Here is a 13,312-nt window from a genome sequence, read left to right as displayed (position 1 = left end):
GGCATATTTGGCAGGAGAGGGAAGAAAGAAATGAGGGAGGGCTCTTTTTGAGTGTATGTGTGTGTGTGTGTGTGTGTGTGTGTGTGTGTGTGTGTGTGTCTGAGAAATGAGAGAGAAAGACAGAGAGAGAAAGACAGAGAGAGAGAGAGAGAGAGAGGGAGAGGGAGGGAGGGAGGGAGGAGGGCACTGAGCTGAGAGAAATCTGTCAGATTCAAACACACTGCTCTGTGTGTATGTGTGTGTGATAGAGAGAACGAGAGATGAAGAGAGTAGGAGAGCTGAAGAACAGATAGAAAGAGACAGCAGAGGACCACAAAGTGAGGTATGTACGGCTGCCGTGCTGCACATGAATGCAATAACAACCTGTGTGTTTATATATATAAATACTATGTGCGTGTGTGCGTGTGAATGTGAGTGTGTGTGTGTGTGTGTGTGTGTAAAAGTCCATGCGTGACTAAAGTGAGCCTGTCTAAGTGTTTATTTATAGTTTAGTGTTTTAAAGGCACACGGTATTCCCATCGGGGGTTTCTGAGTGGACAAATGGATGTAGGCTACTGACTGTTAAGGGTATCAATTATGTAATATGTGTGCACCATTTTCAGTGGTATGCTCTGTTTGTGTATGTATGTGTACGTGTGTTTACATGCTTGTGTAATTATGCTGAGGTGTTTATGTGGCCATTGTGTGGAAGACTGTTACAGCGCCTTGACCATATGGGGTGATTTACAGCAATTGTAAATATAACTCAACCCTGCTGTGCTGTGAGCTTAATTTCCCCCCTCAGCAGCTTATCACCTACACCATTGACAGCTAATTCACATTCTGTTATTATATGATGAAGATAAGCAAATGGCTCAAACTGCATCCTCTGAGGAATCTACTGTGCAAAGTAGCATTTCCTTTGTGCTGTTGATTTACTGTGCAACAACATAGATTGTGATAATAATGTAACGGAGGAGCCCAGCCTGAGGTATTGCAAGGTTAAAGGCTCTGGTAGGTTTTTAGTTTCAGCATCAGGTGCAGTTTCTTCAACATGCCAAGGACATGATAGTAGTTTATTTTAAATCATACAAAGACAGCTCGCAGGTTACTTAAAAAACCAAAGTGGCTTCAGAAAAGCAAGTCTTGTCCAGTCTGAGATGTAAGTGCCTGTCCTCAAACAGCATGATGGTGCATTCACTGCATTAAAAACAGCTGAGTTGTTTTACACAGATGTCCTGATTTGAAACATAACAAACCATGCAGAATACTCTTTGTACCAGTGAGGAACGTGTGGCAAATTACATAATTTTTATGTGCATTTTATGCACCATGCACATGCATAAGGTGCATTTATTGATGCTGATTCCGATCTAGTCCACTTCCCAAGGCCCCATTAAGTAACATTTGTCCTTAAACATGAACATTTTCCTCCAAATTTGAAACAATGTAAACAGAGATATGTGATTGTTGGTCGGAAAAAGTACTCACTTCATATAATTAAGTAAAAACAGAGAATACACAGTGTAGAAATATTCAAAAAAAGAATTAAAAATGCATGAGTTAGCTTCAAAATATAAAAGTACCTAAAGTGAAAGTATTATTTATGCATTTATGTGTGAACATCCCTTTAATGTAACACAATCTGAATCTGCAAAGGAACTAGCAACCCAAGCCTTCAGATAAATGGTGTGCAGTAGAAAGTAGAAAGTATAGCGTAAAATGGAATTTCTTAAAGTACAAGTACCTCACAATTGTACAAAATGAGATTCACATATACAACCTGTAGTGCAGTAGAACCACATCTAAATTGGCCTGTGTGGAGTGCTGTCCCAGAGAGATCCAGGGAAAGGGCTGGTGGAGAAGTAGAGCTTTGAGCGGGGCCCGAGGAGCGGATGCGGCCAACCTGACAGCCTCTCGGCCCTCACAGTGCCCGACTGTCCAAAACCCCTTTCATTTCACTGTTTTATTCATCTTTTTTTTCCATCCATGCTCCCTGCCAGGACGCAGAGGTACGCATTCCACAAACATTACCTGTTAAAGATCCCCCACATAAAACTCAGCCATGGCTTGAGCTGAGAAATGGCCGTGGAGATTATATAGTTAATTTTGCAGCCCTGTCTGATACAAAACTGCCCTCAGTGCTATTGCAATTAGGCACCGTGCCAGAATCAGAAAGCCACCTTATACTGTTTGTCAAATAAACCTTCAAAGACACATAGCCAAGGAGTGTTCATTTCTACCCTTATTATAAATTTTACATATTTTGGTGGCCACACTTTCTTTGATATGATGCATTATGTGCAGTTCTCCACTGCCAACTTGAAACAAGTTGCGCCTGTGGTGTGTGTTTTGGCAGTGATGAGAACCAGGATTAAGCCGCTGCTGAAAACTTTCTGTGAGATTTGCAGGTACACAGTAATTCTCTACAGATGGTGTGGTGGCATACTATGCTACGGCTTCCTGTTTGCTGTGGCAGCTGTTGCACAAGCAGCATTTGGGAAGGATATAGAAGAGTGTAAAGAGACTCTGGCGAGAAGCAAACTTTGTCAGTGATACGATGAATTCGGATTTTTCGCAAGTTTGCATAGCTAATCTTGCATCAGCCTAAATCTCATGACACGTTCTAAATGAAGCCTGGTGCCGGTGCCAGTGTGAGGGCGCTCTCTCTACCTGTTGTTGTGCAACCAGGTTGGCTGTATGAGCGGCGTTCACATTTTGCTTTGCAATCTAGCAGCCAATAAAGGAGCTGTCAGTTAGCTTTCAGCGGTTCAATGTGGATCAGCTTCAGTATTTCTGCAGTAGCGTGTCTGTGAGAGAGCACAGCCTTAGAACGTGTTTCTTAAACCAAGATTACGTAACTTTTGAAAAAATGAAAAAGAAAACCTTCAAACAACTTTTTTTCTTTATCTTCTTATCTTTAACAAATGGAATTCGAAATTCGATAATATGTTTTAAAGCATCGTTGTCTTGTGAGAACCATGAATGACATATGGTGTCAGAAAAACAGTCCCGTTTTCAGCTTTGTGACGATGCTTTTTCCAGCTGATCCAAGAGGCGTTTTAAAGGTGTTATTTAAAAAAAAACAGCGTTTTCACTGGACAAGATGGACGAAACATTGGTTGAAAAATTGCAATCTGAAAAATAACTAGAAACTAGAATATTAACCTCTGAGATGTAGAGGAGTATTTTGTACATAAGTACATTACTTGAGTACATGTGTGTACTGCTACCTTTCAGCACTGAAATAAGCTGTAGTGCCCTTTTAAGAGATCTTTCAGACGAGGGACTTAAAGTAAAAATACTCAAAACATCTGCAACATTATTGACAGCCTGGCTATAATGTTGCAGATGTTGCGACATGAGTACTTTTACTTTAAGGACATTTTGCTAATAACACTTTTACTGATACTTTTCATTAGGTACAGAGTATTTTCACAATGTGGTAATATCGCCTTTACATAAGTAAAGGATGTGAACTCTTTATGGTCAGTTAACTCTTCTTGAGAAATACTACTTTGATTCATAGAATGGTTGTATAATAACAATAATGTTGACACTGTTGCCCTTCTGTTACCTGCAACACCTTGTAGTCTCCTGCTGAAACAGCTTCAGGTCATGATGAGATATGTAGAACAGAAGGTGCTGTAAGCTGTGATGTTGACAGCTCAGGTCCTGTCTGCAGCTGATTGTTAGAGCTAATTCCATTGCGTTTCATGTCGGTGTGAAAGCTACACTAGACGCTGCAAAAATAAGATACCAGTGCACATACATATGAATCATTCTTTAATGCCCTTATTTTGTTGTGCTCTTGATTGTGTGTAGCCATATTGTGTTCAGTAGTTTTTGTGCACCACACTGCGCTGATAAAGATGATACGGCAAGGCCCGCGCATGCTTTCCCAGTTCAGCTGAAACCTCGTAGTTCCCAAAAGTCAACTTGTCAGGAAGTGAGATCATCTGGCCGAGGGTCCTGTGGACACGCACATGTTGTGTTTTTGACATTTTCAGTGCAAAAGCAATGGTTTGGCTTTGACCCAGGTTCGCTGGGATCAGGGGCGATTTTCTACTCATAGGAGGCAGCTGTTGAGGAGCAATGCAGCTGTAAGAAAATAATGCAAAAAAAAATTGGGGATACATTTCTGCAAGAAACATGGCAAAAGATAACGTTCTGTACAGTACTGTAACAGGGCCAACGTAGCACAGTGTGGTTGGATCTCAGCAATGTCAGGAAATCCCCATACAGTGTAGGTCGTACACAATATCCCAATTGTATTACTTCTGCTTCGTGCTTCATTTTTTCCATCAGAAGACATGAGCAGAAAATCCCCTTAGTTAGTAGCAAAGAGGTTCTATTATCACACTGTACCACATGTATCCTCTCTTGTCTTCAATCTAATTGATATTCTCTACACATGACCTCCGTCTTTCAATGACCTCGACTTAAGGTGTGAAGCACTGTTCCCAGATAACCTCCACATCTGCCCTTTTTGCCCTTTTTGCCACCCCGCCAATCCGCCACATTCTCTCTCTTCTCCCTGGTATTTTGCTAAATCTCTCCCAACCCCCCCTCCCCTCTCTTTCTCCGATCATTTACATTTGCTTTGTTCTGTGCAGATTAAGGTTGCACGCTGATGATGAAGGCCTCCCGAGGTCTTGGGGCCCTTCCACTCTCATTTTCAGAAATCTCTCTGCTCTACTTCTCCATTTACTCTCTACTAGTCCTTTCTGGAACTGTGACCGTCTCGCGTCCACCACACCGTTTTGGAACAGGAAATGAGAGTCTAACAGCCCTTGCTTAGTTCTGAGTGATTGTCGTCTTTACCTATGATTTTCCACTTTCCGACAGCATAGATCCATCAAAACAATGCCCTTATCAAGTTTCCCACATTAATTTGTCAAAGGTGACCCCATCAAGCTAGGCCCCCTTCAATCTGGTTAGTGTTGGAGTGAGTGTGTTTTTATGGCCACCTTTTCCTTCAGTTACTGTTTCTTTTTTTTTTTTTGCCAAACCCAAATTATTCTGAGGCTGATTAAGGAATAATGTTTTCAACGAAAGCAGTCTTTGGGCACTTTTTGTGGTGTGCTGAAACCTGTTGAGAAACCAACACAGGATGTGTCTGTGTGTGCCCGCCTGCCTGACGTGAAACCTATGTGAAACTGAAAAGCAAGAGGCAATGTGTGAGCTCATCTTCTCAGTACAGTTGACGCTGACTAAACAACCGTGCAAATGTCTGTGTCTAATGCATTGTCAGCATTTAGCCATGTGCATGTAGAACTAATTCGATAAACCTTGTAAATGCAGGGTAGCTGGGCTTTTGTCACTAGTTTTGTCCCACAGGTGCTTGATCCTTACTTAGTTGCCCCCATCGCGCCTTCCTTTCCATCCCCGTCTTCTTCTCTTGATCCCCTCTTCGTCAGGTTGTTGGCCCATTCTCTGCCAAGGATCATTGTTGCTGATGGTATCTGGCCAGTGGATGCTCAGGCAGCTGTTGATGAATGTTTGTACTTTCATCACTGTGTCTCTGATCCGTAGAGAAGTATAGGCTTAATTGAGCTTTGTCCACTGGCTGCTTTATCCTACAGTTCCCATGATGCATCGCAATGCATCTTTTTCATGCACGTTTAGAGACCCAATGCAGGGAAGAGGGAGGAGATGTTTCAGGTGCCCTCGGCTCCGGAATAAAAGTCCCATTCATTTTCTCCGCAGACAGTGTTACATACCAACATACTGTGCATACAGTAGATACCAATTCTTTAGACGTTAGCTGTCAGCTAGCTACCAGAAGCACCGGCCGTGTCTATGGAAGTGTGCTTATGTGTGTGTTTGTGTTCAGCTCAGCCTCTGACTGAACCCAGAAACTCTGGTTCGTTCTCCTATTTCTCTGCGGTCTTTATTCTTCTTCCTTCTCTCTTCCGTCTCTGTCTGTGTATATACAAAGCCCAGGGAAATATGCAGAGTGTGGTGCTAAAAGTTGAAAGTTTTCCCAACTTTGATGTGTGAAATTGCTGGAGTTCCTGTCTAACGCGTGTAACTGACGTTAAGCTTGGTAGTTTAGTTCAGGTTAGTTTTAGTTTGTTTCACAGAACATGAAAACAAATTACATTCAACAATTGCAAAAATACATGTGAGGGTGTGGTAAACCACAACCAAAGGACACACACTAAAGTAGACGTACAAAGTCAAAAATACATTTTAAGTGTCAGTGTGCAAAAAGTTCATAAAAATGTAGTAGAAAAACAGAAATAATTGCCATGTTTACAGTAAAAATAACACTAAGAGTTATGTTTTCTTTTCCAAAACCACATAGCAGGACATTTCTAAGTCTATTTTTATATACAGAAAGTGACACAGAAGAAATCCATAAAATGTAAATTGTCATCCCACAAAATAACTCCACAACATTTGACAGAGAACTGATCGCGGGATGTTTTGTAGAGAGGAAAGTGAAGATTCTCAACCTGTCTCGTTATGGAAGTGTGTGTAATATAGTATGTGTAAATAAAACAAAACTAATTGGAGACATTTCCTTGTGTATTACCCTTATTGACATCACCCTTCCACGAACCTCAAGGCCTTGAATGTCCATATTACTCATCACCTCTCATCTTCCCATCCCCCATATTCATCCTTCCTCCTTCCTCCTTCCTTCCTCACATCCCCGTCACTTTTGCCCTCTTACTGTCCATTCGGCACTCTGCCCTTCCTATTAAATCTGCCTTCTCTGGGGTCACTGTCCCTTTCGGTCTTGTCGCCCTGGCCTCATTCGTCCTCTGGCTCTCTCATTTTCACATTCTGGTCTCAATAATTCTCCCTGTCTTGCCCCCCTGTTGTCCCTTTGTCATCCACATCCACTTTGTCTCTTACTGTGCTCTCTTCCTCTATCCTCTGTCTCCCCTCTGTCTGCTGCTCAGGCCGCTTCACCCAATGGATCTGCATTCATGTCAGAAACCTACGGGATTCCATGAACACATCGACCCGACTGACATCCCCGCAGAGCGCAGCCGATCCACACTGATGCGGTTGCTCTGCACGCAGCTGTAGAGCAGCGAGGCCAAGGGGTCAGGGGTGAAAGGTCACAGACTACAGAGCCGGAGCGGGCACCGAGGTTGTAAGGTTTCACGAGGGAGGGACTGAAAGGCTACGAGAAGGCCCCGGGTTGAGGAAGGAAGGTCTCAGTGACAGACAAGAGTCGAGGGGTCAAAGATGATGACATCACATGTAAAGCTGAGGAGGGAGAAGGGGAGTCTGGCCGAGTATGAATCGCAGATGAAAGGTAAGTCACTCCGCATGTGTGTGTCTCATGTGCTGGTCCCTGTGTACGTCTGTGCCCTTTATTGCACTGATCTAGCATATGTCCAAAAAAATAGAACATGTGCATTCATGCCTGAATGTGTGCAGTTTCATCCAGCCATAGATTCTTTTGAACGTACTTGTGCATAATGTTTGCATGTACTGTATGTACTCAAATACACGTCACAAACCCACCACTGTTTTGAGCTTGAGTCTCTAAAAGCCAAGCATAGCAAAGTGGAAACATGAGCATAGCCAATGTTTACAATGCACGATATTTTTTCACATGACAACAGCATTGTGTGTAGGATTATGTGCTGTGTTTTGTATGGTGCATGCCGTGGCTGGGCGGCTCTCTGTACTGTACTACAAGGGTATATTTATAGGCAGTATTAGCGAGGCTGTCTCCTCACATCCAGTCAGCCCCGGGCGGTCTACTCACATAGAGACGGAGAAAAAGAGTAAAGAGGGGAAAGAAGGAGTGGGCGGAGCGGTGGGCGGGTGGGGGGGATGAGTGAGGAGGAAAAGAAAGAGAGATGAGAACAGGTAAGAATTGAGGAGAAAGAGGGAAAGAGAAAAAGAGAGAGAGGTGAGAGAGCGATGCAATGGCGGGGTTATTTGATAGAATGATGTTTGTATTAGCCTATTTTTTTGCATACAAGTTTGTGTGTGTGTGTGTTTGTGTGTGTGTGTGTGTATGTGTGTGTGTGTGTGTGTGTGTGTGTGTGTGTGTGTGTGTGTGTGTGTGTGTGTAATATATACAGTAGCCTTATATTAGACACCCAAAAGTTTATGCATGTACTGTATGTATGGGTTATGACAAGTGAGCTGTGTGTTTTAAAATATATGTTGCTGTCAAATTACTCAGTAAATTCACACCTCCAAATGACAGCATTGACATCATTTTATCAATTCCTCCTGGAGAAAATGCAGGATTAATGAGACATTCCTGTACATAGAGCTGAATATAATTTTTTTAATAATAATTTATGGTGTGAATGAACTGTTCCTCATGGAGCCATGGTTGTCTCCCGGAAACATTAAGTTCTCCACCGGTGAAGTGCAGCAGCATGAGTTATATGCAGAGTGTGCATGCATAGCTATAAGTTGCATTGCATGTATATACTTTATACTTTATGTACACTGTATGTCGCCATACTCTACCCTTTATTTCTGTGTGTGTGTGTATGTGTGCATGCATCTGCAAGCAGGAGCAGGTGTGATATTAATGTAACTTTTTCCCCAATCATTACCAATTATTACCAATTATTACCAAGCAAGATGAGACATAAAGACACAAAATACACAACAAACAGAAGATAAAATTCCTGCCTGGGTTGAAGGCTGCTCTACAGTACACTGTAAGCATAAATACATACAAGCTTGCACTTATGTACAAAATATGTACATGCATACTTCTACATTCATATTCATGTGTTTCATAAAAGATACATGGAAAACAAAAGAAGTACAAGTAGAAGTTATTAAAGAAGTTAAAATGTTACTTAAATAAAAAAGTATTACCAGCAAAATGCTTTTACAAGTATCTTAGTCTTGATGGACAGAAATGTCCTCTGTGAAGTATTTTTTGATATATGGCATGCAATATTTTGCAATATTACTGTTGCAGCTAGTCAAGATGGAGCTACTTTTAAGACGTTGTTTAGCCCAGTGGTGATGGAGAAATCCTTCTTTGGGGGAACTGCTCAACTCATAAACGTCATCACATAGATTGCATTTCAAAGGATTATCATGTGTGTGTTATTGTGTTGTTAATCTGTAACTATGGCTGTTACATAAACGTAGTGGAATAAAGTGCAAGTACCACAAAATGCCAATTAGGCACAACAGAAGCCTACTAACTAGGATTTGATTCATCCTAAATCATTGGAGAAGAAAATGCTCTGTATGCAGTGTTGTAGATTTACATGTAATGATCAGTTTCTCTCAACGACAGTTAAGTGGAGTTTAGTGGAGATTGAGTAAATATTTTATGTATTGGATGACTGGCCGAAAAAAAATCTGATCACCATGTGTTTGTATGTGTTCTCATGTCACTCTCTGTGTTCTCTCCATGCATCCCTTTCTCTGTCTGTCCATCTCTGTCTGTCTGCGTGTCAGACCTGCGGGCCCAGCTGACAGACCAGATCAAGATTCTAGACTCTCAGGTGGAGGTGAAACAGCAGCAGCTCTCCGACCTCTCAGAGTTTCTCCGGCGCCGAGGCGACATCGAGGCTGAATACGCACGTGCCCTCGACAAACTCACCGAGCGATTCACCCACAAGACTAAGAAGTAAGTGTGTTTCCAGTATTGGAGTGCACAATGTGTCCATTTTATTTCTTAGGTGATTGTTTAGTGTTTTCATTCGGCTGTGGTGTCTGTTGTTTTGTTTTTGTTTTTCTCCAGGAAGGAGCAGTGGGGTCAGTCAGTGTGTCAAGTCTGGTCTGTTCTGCTGACTCAGACTCGTCTGGAGAGCCGGGAACATGCAGCGCTGGGTGACACATGCTGCAACACACTCACACAGGGGTTGGCCCACAGTACGGAAGATACACACCGTCTGCACAAACGGGTGAGTGGGTCCTCGGTGTTAGGGCTCATGGACGCAAAAACACACACAGCAGACATGCTAGATGTTGTGTATTTTGGGCTACTAGATCTGTAGTTGAGATACACTAAATGGATTGTGGGTAACTTTAGCTTGCGTTGTCGGCATTGGTGGTAGACTGGGCACTGCCAAGGTGCTCTTGAGCAAGGCACCTACCCCCCAACCGCTCTGGGCGCTTTTCTATGGGCAGCCCCCCCACTCTGACATCTCTCCATTAGGGCATGTATAGGTACTGAGCACGTGTGTGTAATTCAGGCCTGTGTGTAATGTGTGTAATAACAACAGCGTGAAAAGATTGTAATTTTCCCTTGCGGAATTAATAAAGTATACATTCATACATTCATTACCAAAGATCCTCTATACTAAATATTTCAATTTCATTTCAAGCCACACCAATGGGATGAAACGGTACGCACTTCCTGTCTCCTAAATGGGCGGGGCCTCGTTGGAAAGTGTAGTGGGCGTTTTGTGGATGATTGAAAAGTTAGAATGTAACGTTAGCGGGGCCGGGTTGCCCAGTGGGTCGAGCAGGCACACATATACTCCGCGGATTATGCCTCAACGCAGAGGTTCAGGGTTCAAATCTGGCCTGTGACGATTTCCTGCACGTCTTCCCCTTCCATCTCCCCTTAATTATGTTATGTATATATATATATATATATACTGTTTATGTTTTTTACAAAGCTAAAAGATGTATTCAGCATCACATAGATTAAGGGCATTCATGAAGGTTATCTGACGTTAGCTCATTAAACTTTCAAATGAGGCCACGCCCCTTTAGGAGACAGTCACTTTATAATAATTTTTAACACTGGACTAAACACTGACACTTTATTAATAATTTATGGTCTTTTCTTTGTTTATTTGACAAATGTTCTTATTGTTGTTATTATTTTTATTGGTATTTTGTTGATTTTGTTGTCTTTATACTGTCTTTTTATCTATTTTTTATTTCTTTGTTCTTGCTAAAAACTGCTGCTGGAACTTTCAATTTCCTGCGATAGTCATCCCAAAGGATCAATAAAGAGAAGTCTAAGTCTAAGTCTAAGTCTAAGGAAGTGTGTACCGTTTTGTCTCATTAGCGCTGCTTGAAATGCGCCAGTATAGAGGATCTTTGGTGTTAGCCATGCTGCTGTAAAGACACGCTGTCGGACTAATAAACGGTTTATATTCCGTCATAGTCTGGGGTTATCAGTGCTATATCTAGTGACATGAAACAGAGTATAACACAATACCTTGGACATCATCCTCCTACCATTCCTCTCAGCTATTGTTTTGTTTCTATATTCACAAACAACACATTAAAAAGATACAGTACGTAATTTGCAAGGAAGAAGAGCATGAGAATTGCCTAAAAAGCCCTCCAGGGCCCATTGTTATAGTATATTAACATTTTACTGATCATCTGCAATGCTGAGATGTGGAAACGTGGTGAAACTGCTAGATGCAGTTTTAAGTAGCACATTATCTCATTCTAATAACTTATAATTACCAACCATTACAGTAACGTTGTAAGACAATTCTTTTTCTTTAATAAGTCCTTAACTGTCATGTCCACGTCTTGTGTGTTTCAATAAAGTGGGGATGATTTCACTTAATTTTAGGAAGTTCTTGTAGACTGTATCTGGAGCAGAGCGGAATAAACTGACCACTACCCTAATATCAAATTACACTTATAAACAACTGAAACCACTCCACTGCGTCAGCTCTATCTCCTGTAAAAAAAAAAAGATAAGCCAAAGACTCAATGCCATCTTCCTGAATGTATGCACTAATTGTGTGACATAGCATAACACTCAAATAAGCTGTATTGATGCACACTGAGCACTAGTCTGCTTAAAAATCCCCCGGTACGTGTTTGTTATCTGTCTTGGTACTGCAGTGGCATCTGCGATCTCATTCATTTGTCAAAGCACACACACTCTTCTTGTTAAAATTACTGGTTGTCAGACACACTTTCTGCACCTTCTCATAGTTGAAAAGTGAGCGGAATTGTAATTAAGCCACTACAGTCATTTCAGAGCAGCTAAAAGGTGTCGTTAGGGCCAGAGCCAAACACAGCGAGACCCTTTTAGCTTTTCTAAAATCACTGTCAACACCGAATTAAATGTTACCATCATAGTAGTTCGATGCAAATTGTACAAGATAACCACATGAGTGCTGATGGCTAAATTAGGATACTCGAAAAATGTTTGCTATGAAAAATTGTTGTTTACCTGAGAGCTGCATTATTATTATCATGTAGTGTTATTTATGTAATAAGTAATTCATTGTCAGTAATTTCATTTATAATTGAAGGAACAGTTTAACATTGTGTCCCTTTCTTGCCTAGAGTTGGATGAGAAGATTTATATTACATGTCCACTAGATTTGAAGTTAGAGCCAGCAAGCAATTAGCTTAGCTTAGCTCAAAGACCGGTAACAGGGGCAAACAGCTTGTCTGGCTCTGTCCAAAAGGTTTAAAAATACACCTAGCAGAACCTCTAACACTCACTTGTGTGATGATGTGAAAAGAAAACTGCAATGAAAAATTGTATACATTACGTTTAAGCATGTTAGAGGATTAGGCATATGCTACCAGATAGGACAAGTCAGCTGTTAGTGAGCTAATGTTAGCTATGTGTTACAAAGCTAAGGCACTTGCAAACATTCCACTATAAGTCACGTTTTATACTGTCAAAAGGCTTTAGCTTAACTTACAGACAAATAGTTAGCCTAAAACTGACATTTGGATTTTTGATGCTTTCTGTAGCTGCACACGTAACCTGCTGATGCCTCGTGTCTTATTGCCTGTGTCTTCTTAAAGGCTGCATCCCACTACACAGCAGCTTTTAGAAATGCTTTTAAAGAATTGACATGAAGGCACATTAACCCAATACAAAGTTAAAGATCTCATCAAACTCTCTGCAAGAAAGTGTAGAAGTGTATTTCCCAAAATGTCAAGCTATTGCTTTAAAGTAATTATTCCATCAATTTGACAAGTGTTAAATGTTTTTGACAAGCAATCTTCTTTTGTAAATTGCAGAGCAAAGAAGTTGGCATCCAGATGCAGGATGAGTTGCTAAAGGTCACCACTGAAATGCAGACGGTGAGCATTTTGCTGTCTTTGCATGTGTCTGTTTGTGAGTGTGTATGTGTGTGTGTAATGATGTAAAATGGTGTAATAATGCACACTGACTCATGTGGAGCTTCATGTGTGCTAATAAAGGCTATGAAGACATATAACCAGTACCACACAGACTGTCTGATAGCTGAGGGGAAACTGAAGGAGGCCGAGCGGTTGGAGGAGAGACAAACCGGAAAGTCAGCTGAGCTCGGCCTCGGCCAATCAGGAGGGCAGAGACGGAGCTCCGTCAAGAAGATGGAGAGATTAATGGAAAAAGTGAGTGTGTTTTTCAGGTGCTGGCCGTGTGTGTGTGTGTGTGTGTGTGTAT

The 13,312-nt window shown here is 41.6% G+C and overlaps 1 protein-coding gene across 2 annotated transcripts in view; it reads left to right on the top strand.

Annotated features, from left to right (window-relative positions):
• Positions 1 to 53: 53 nt before the first annotated feature.
• arhgap4b (Rho GTPase activating protein 4b) overlaps positions 54 to 13,312 on the top strand; it is a 30,883-nt gene continuing 17,624 nt past the window's right edge. For both annotated transcript variants that reach the window (XM_032519779.1, XM_032519780.1), the window contains exons 1-6: positions 54 to 322; positions 6,894 to 7,255; positions 9,394 to 9,565; positions 9,680 to 9,842; positions 12,904 to 12,966; positions 13,087 to 13,260. In XM_032519779.1, the coding sequence (XP_032375670.1) occupies positions 7,186 to 7,255; positions 9,394 to 9,565; positions 9,680 to 9,842; positions 12,904 to 12,966; positions 13,087 to 13,260 (642 nt within the window). In that variant the 5' untranslated portion in view covers positions 54 to 322; positions 6,894 to 7,185. The remainder of the gene's footprint in view (positions 323 to 6,893; positions 7,256 to 9,393; positions 9,566 to 9,679; positions 9,843 to 12,903; positions 12,967 to 13,086; positions 13,261 to 13,312) is intronic.

This window comes from Etheostoma spectabile, chromosome 7 (genome assembly GCF_008692095.1).
Source record: "Etheostoma spectabile isolate EspeVRDwgs_2016 chromosome 7, UIUC_Espe_1.0, whole genome shotgun sequence".
Lineage (NCBI taxonomy): Eukaryota > Metazoa > Chordata > Actinopteri > Perciformes > Percidae > Etheostoma > Etheostoma spectabile.
This window is presented reverse-complemented; position numbering and strand designations above follow the sequence as displayed.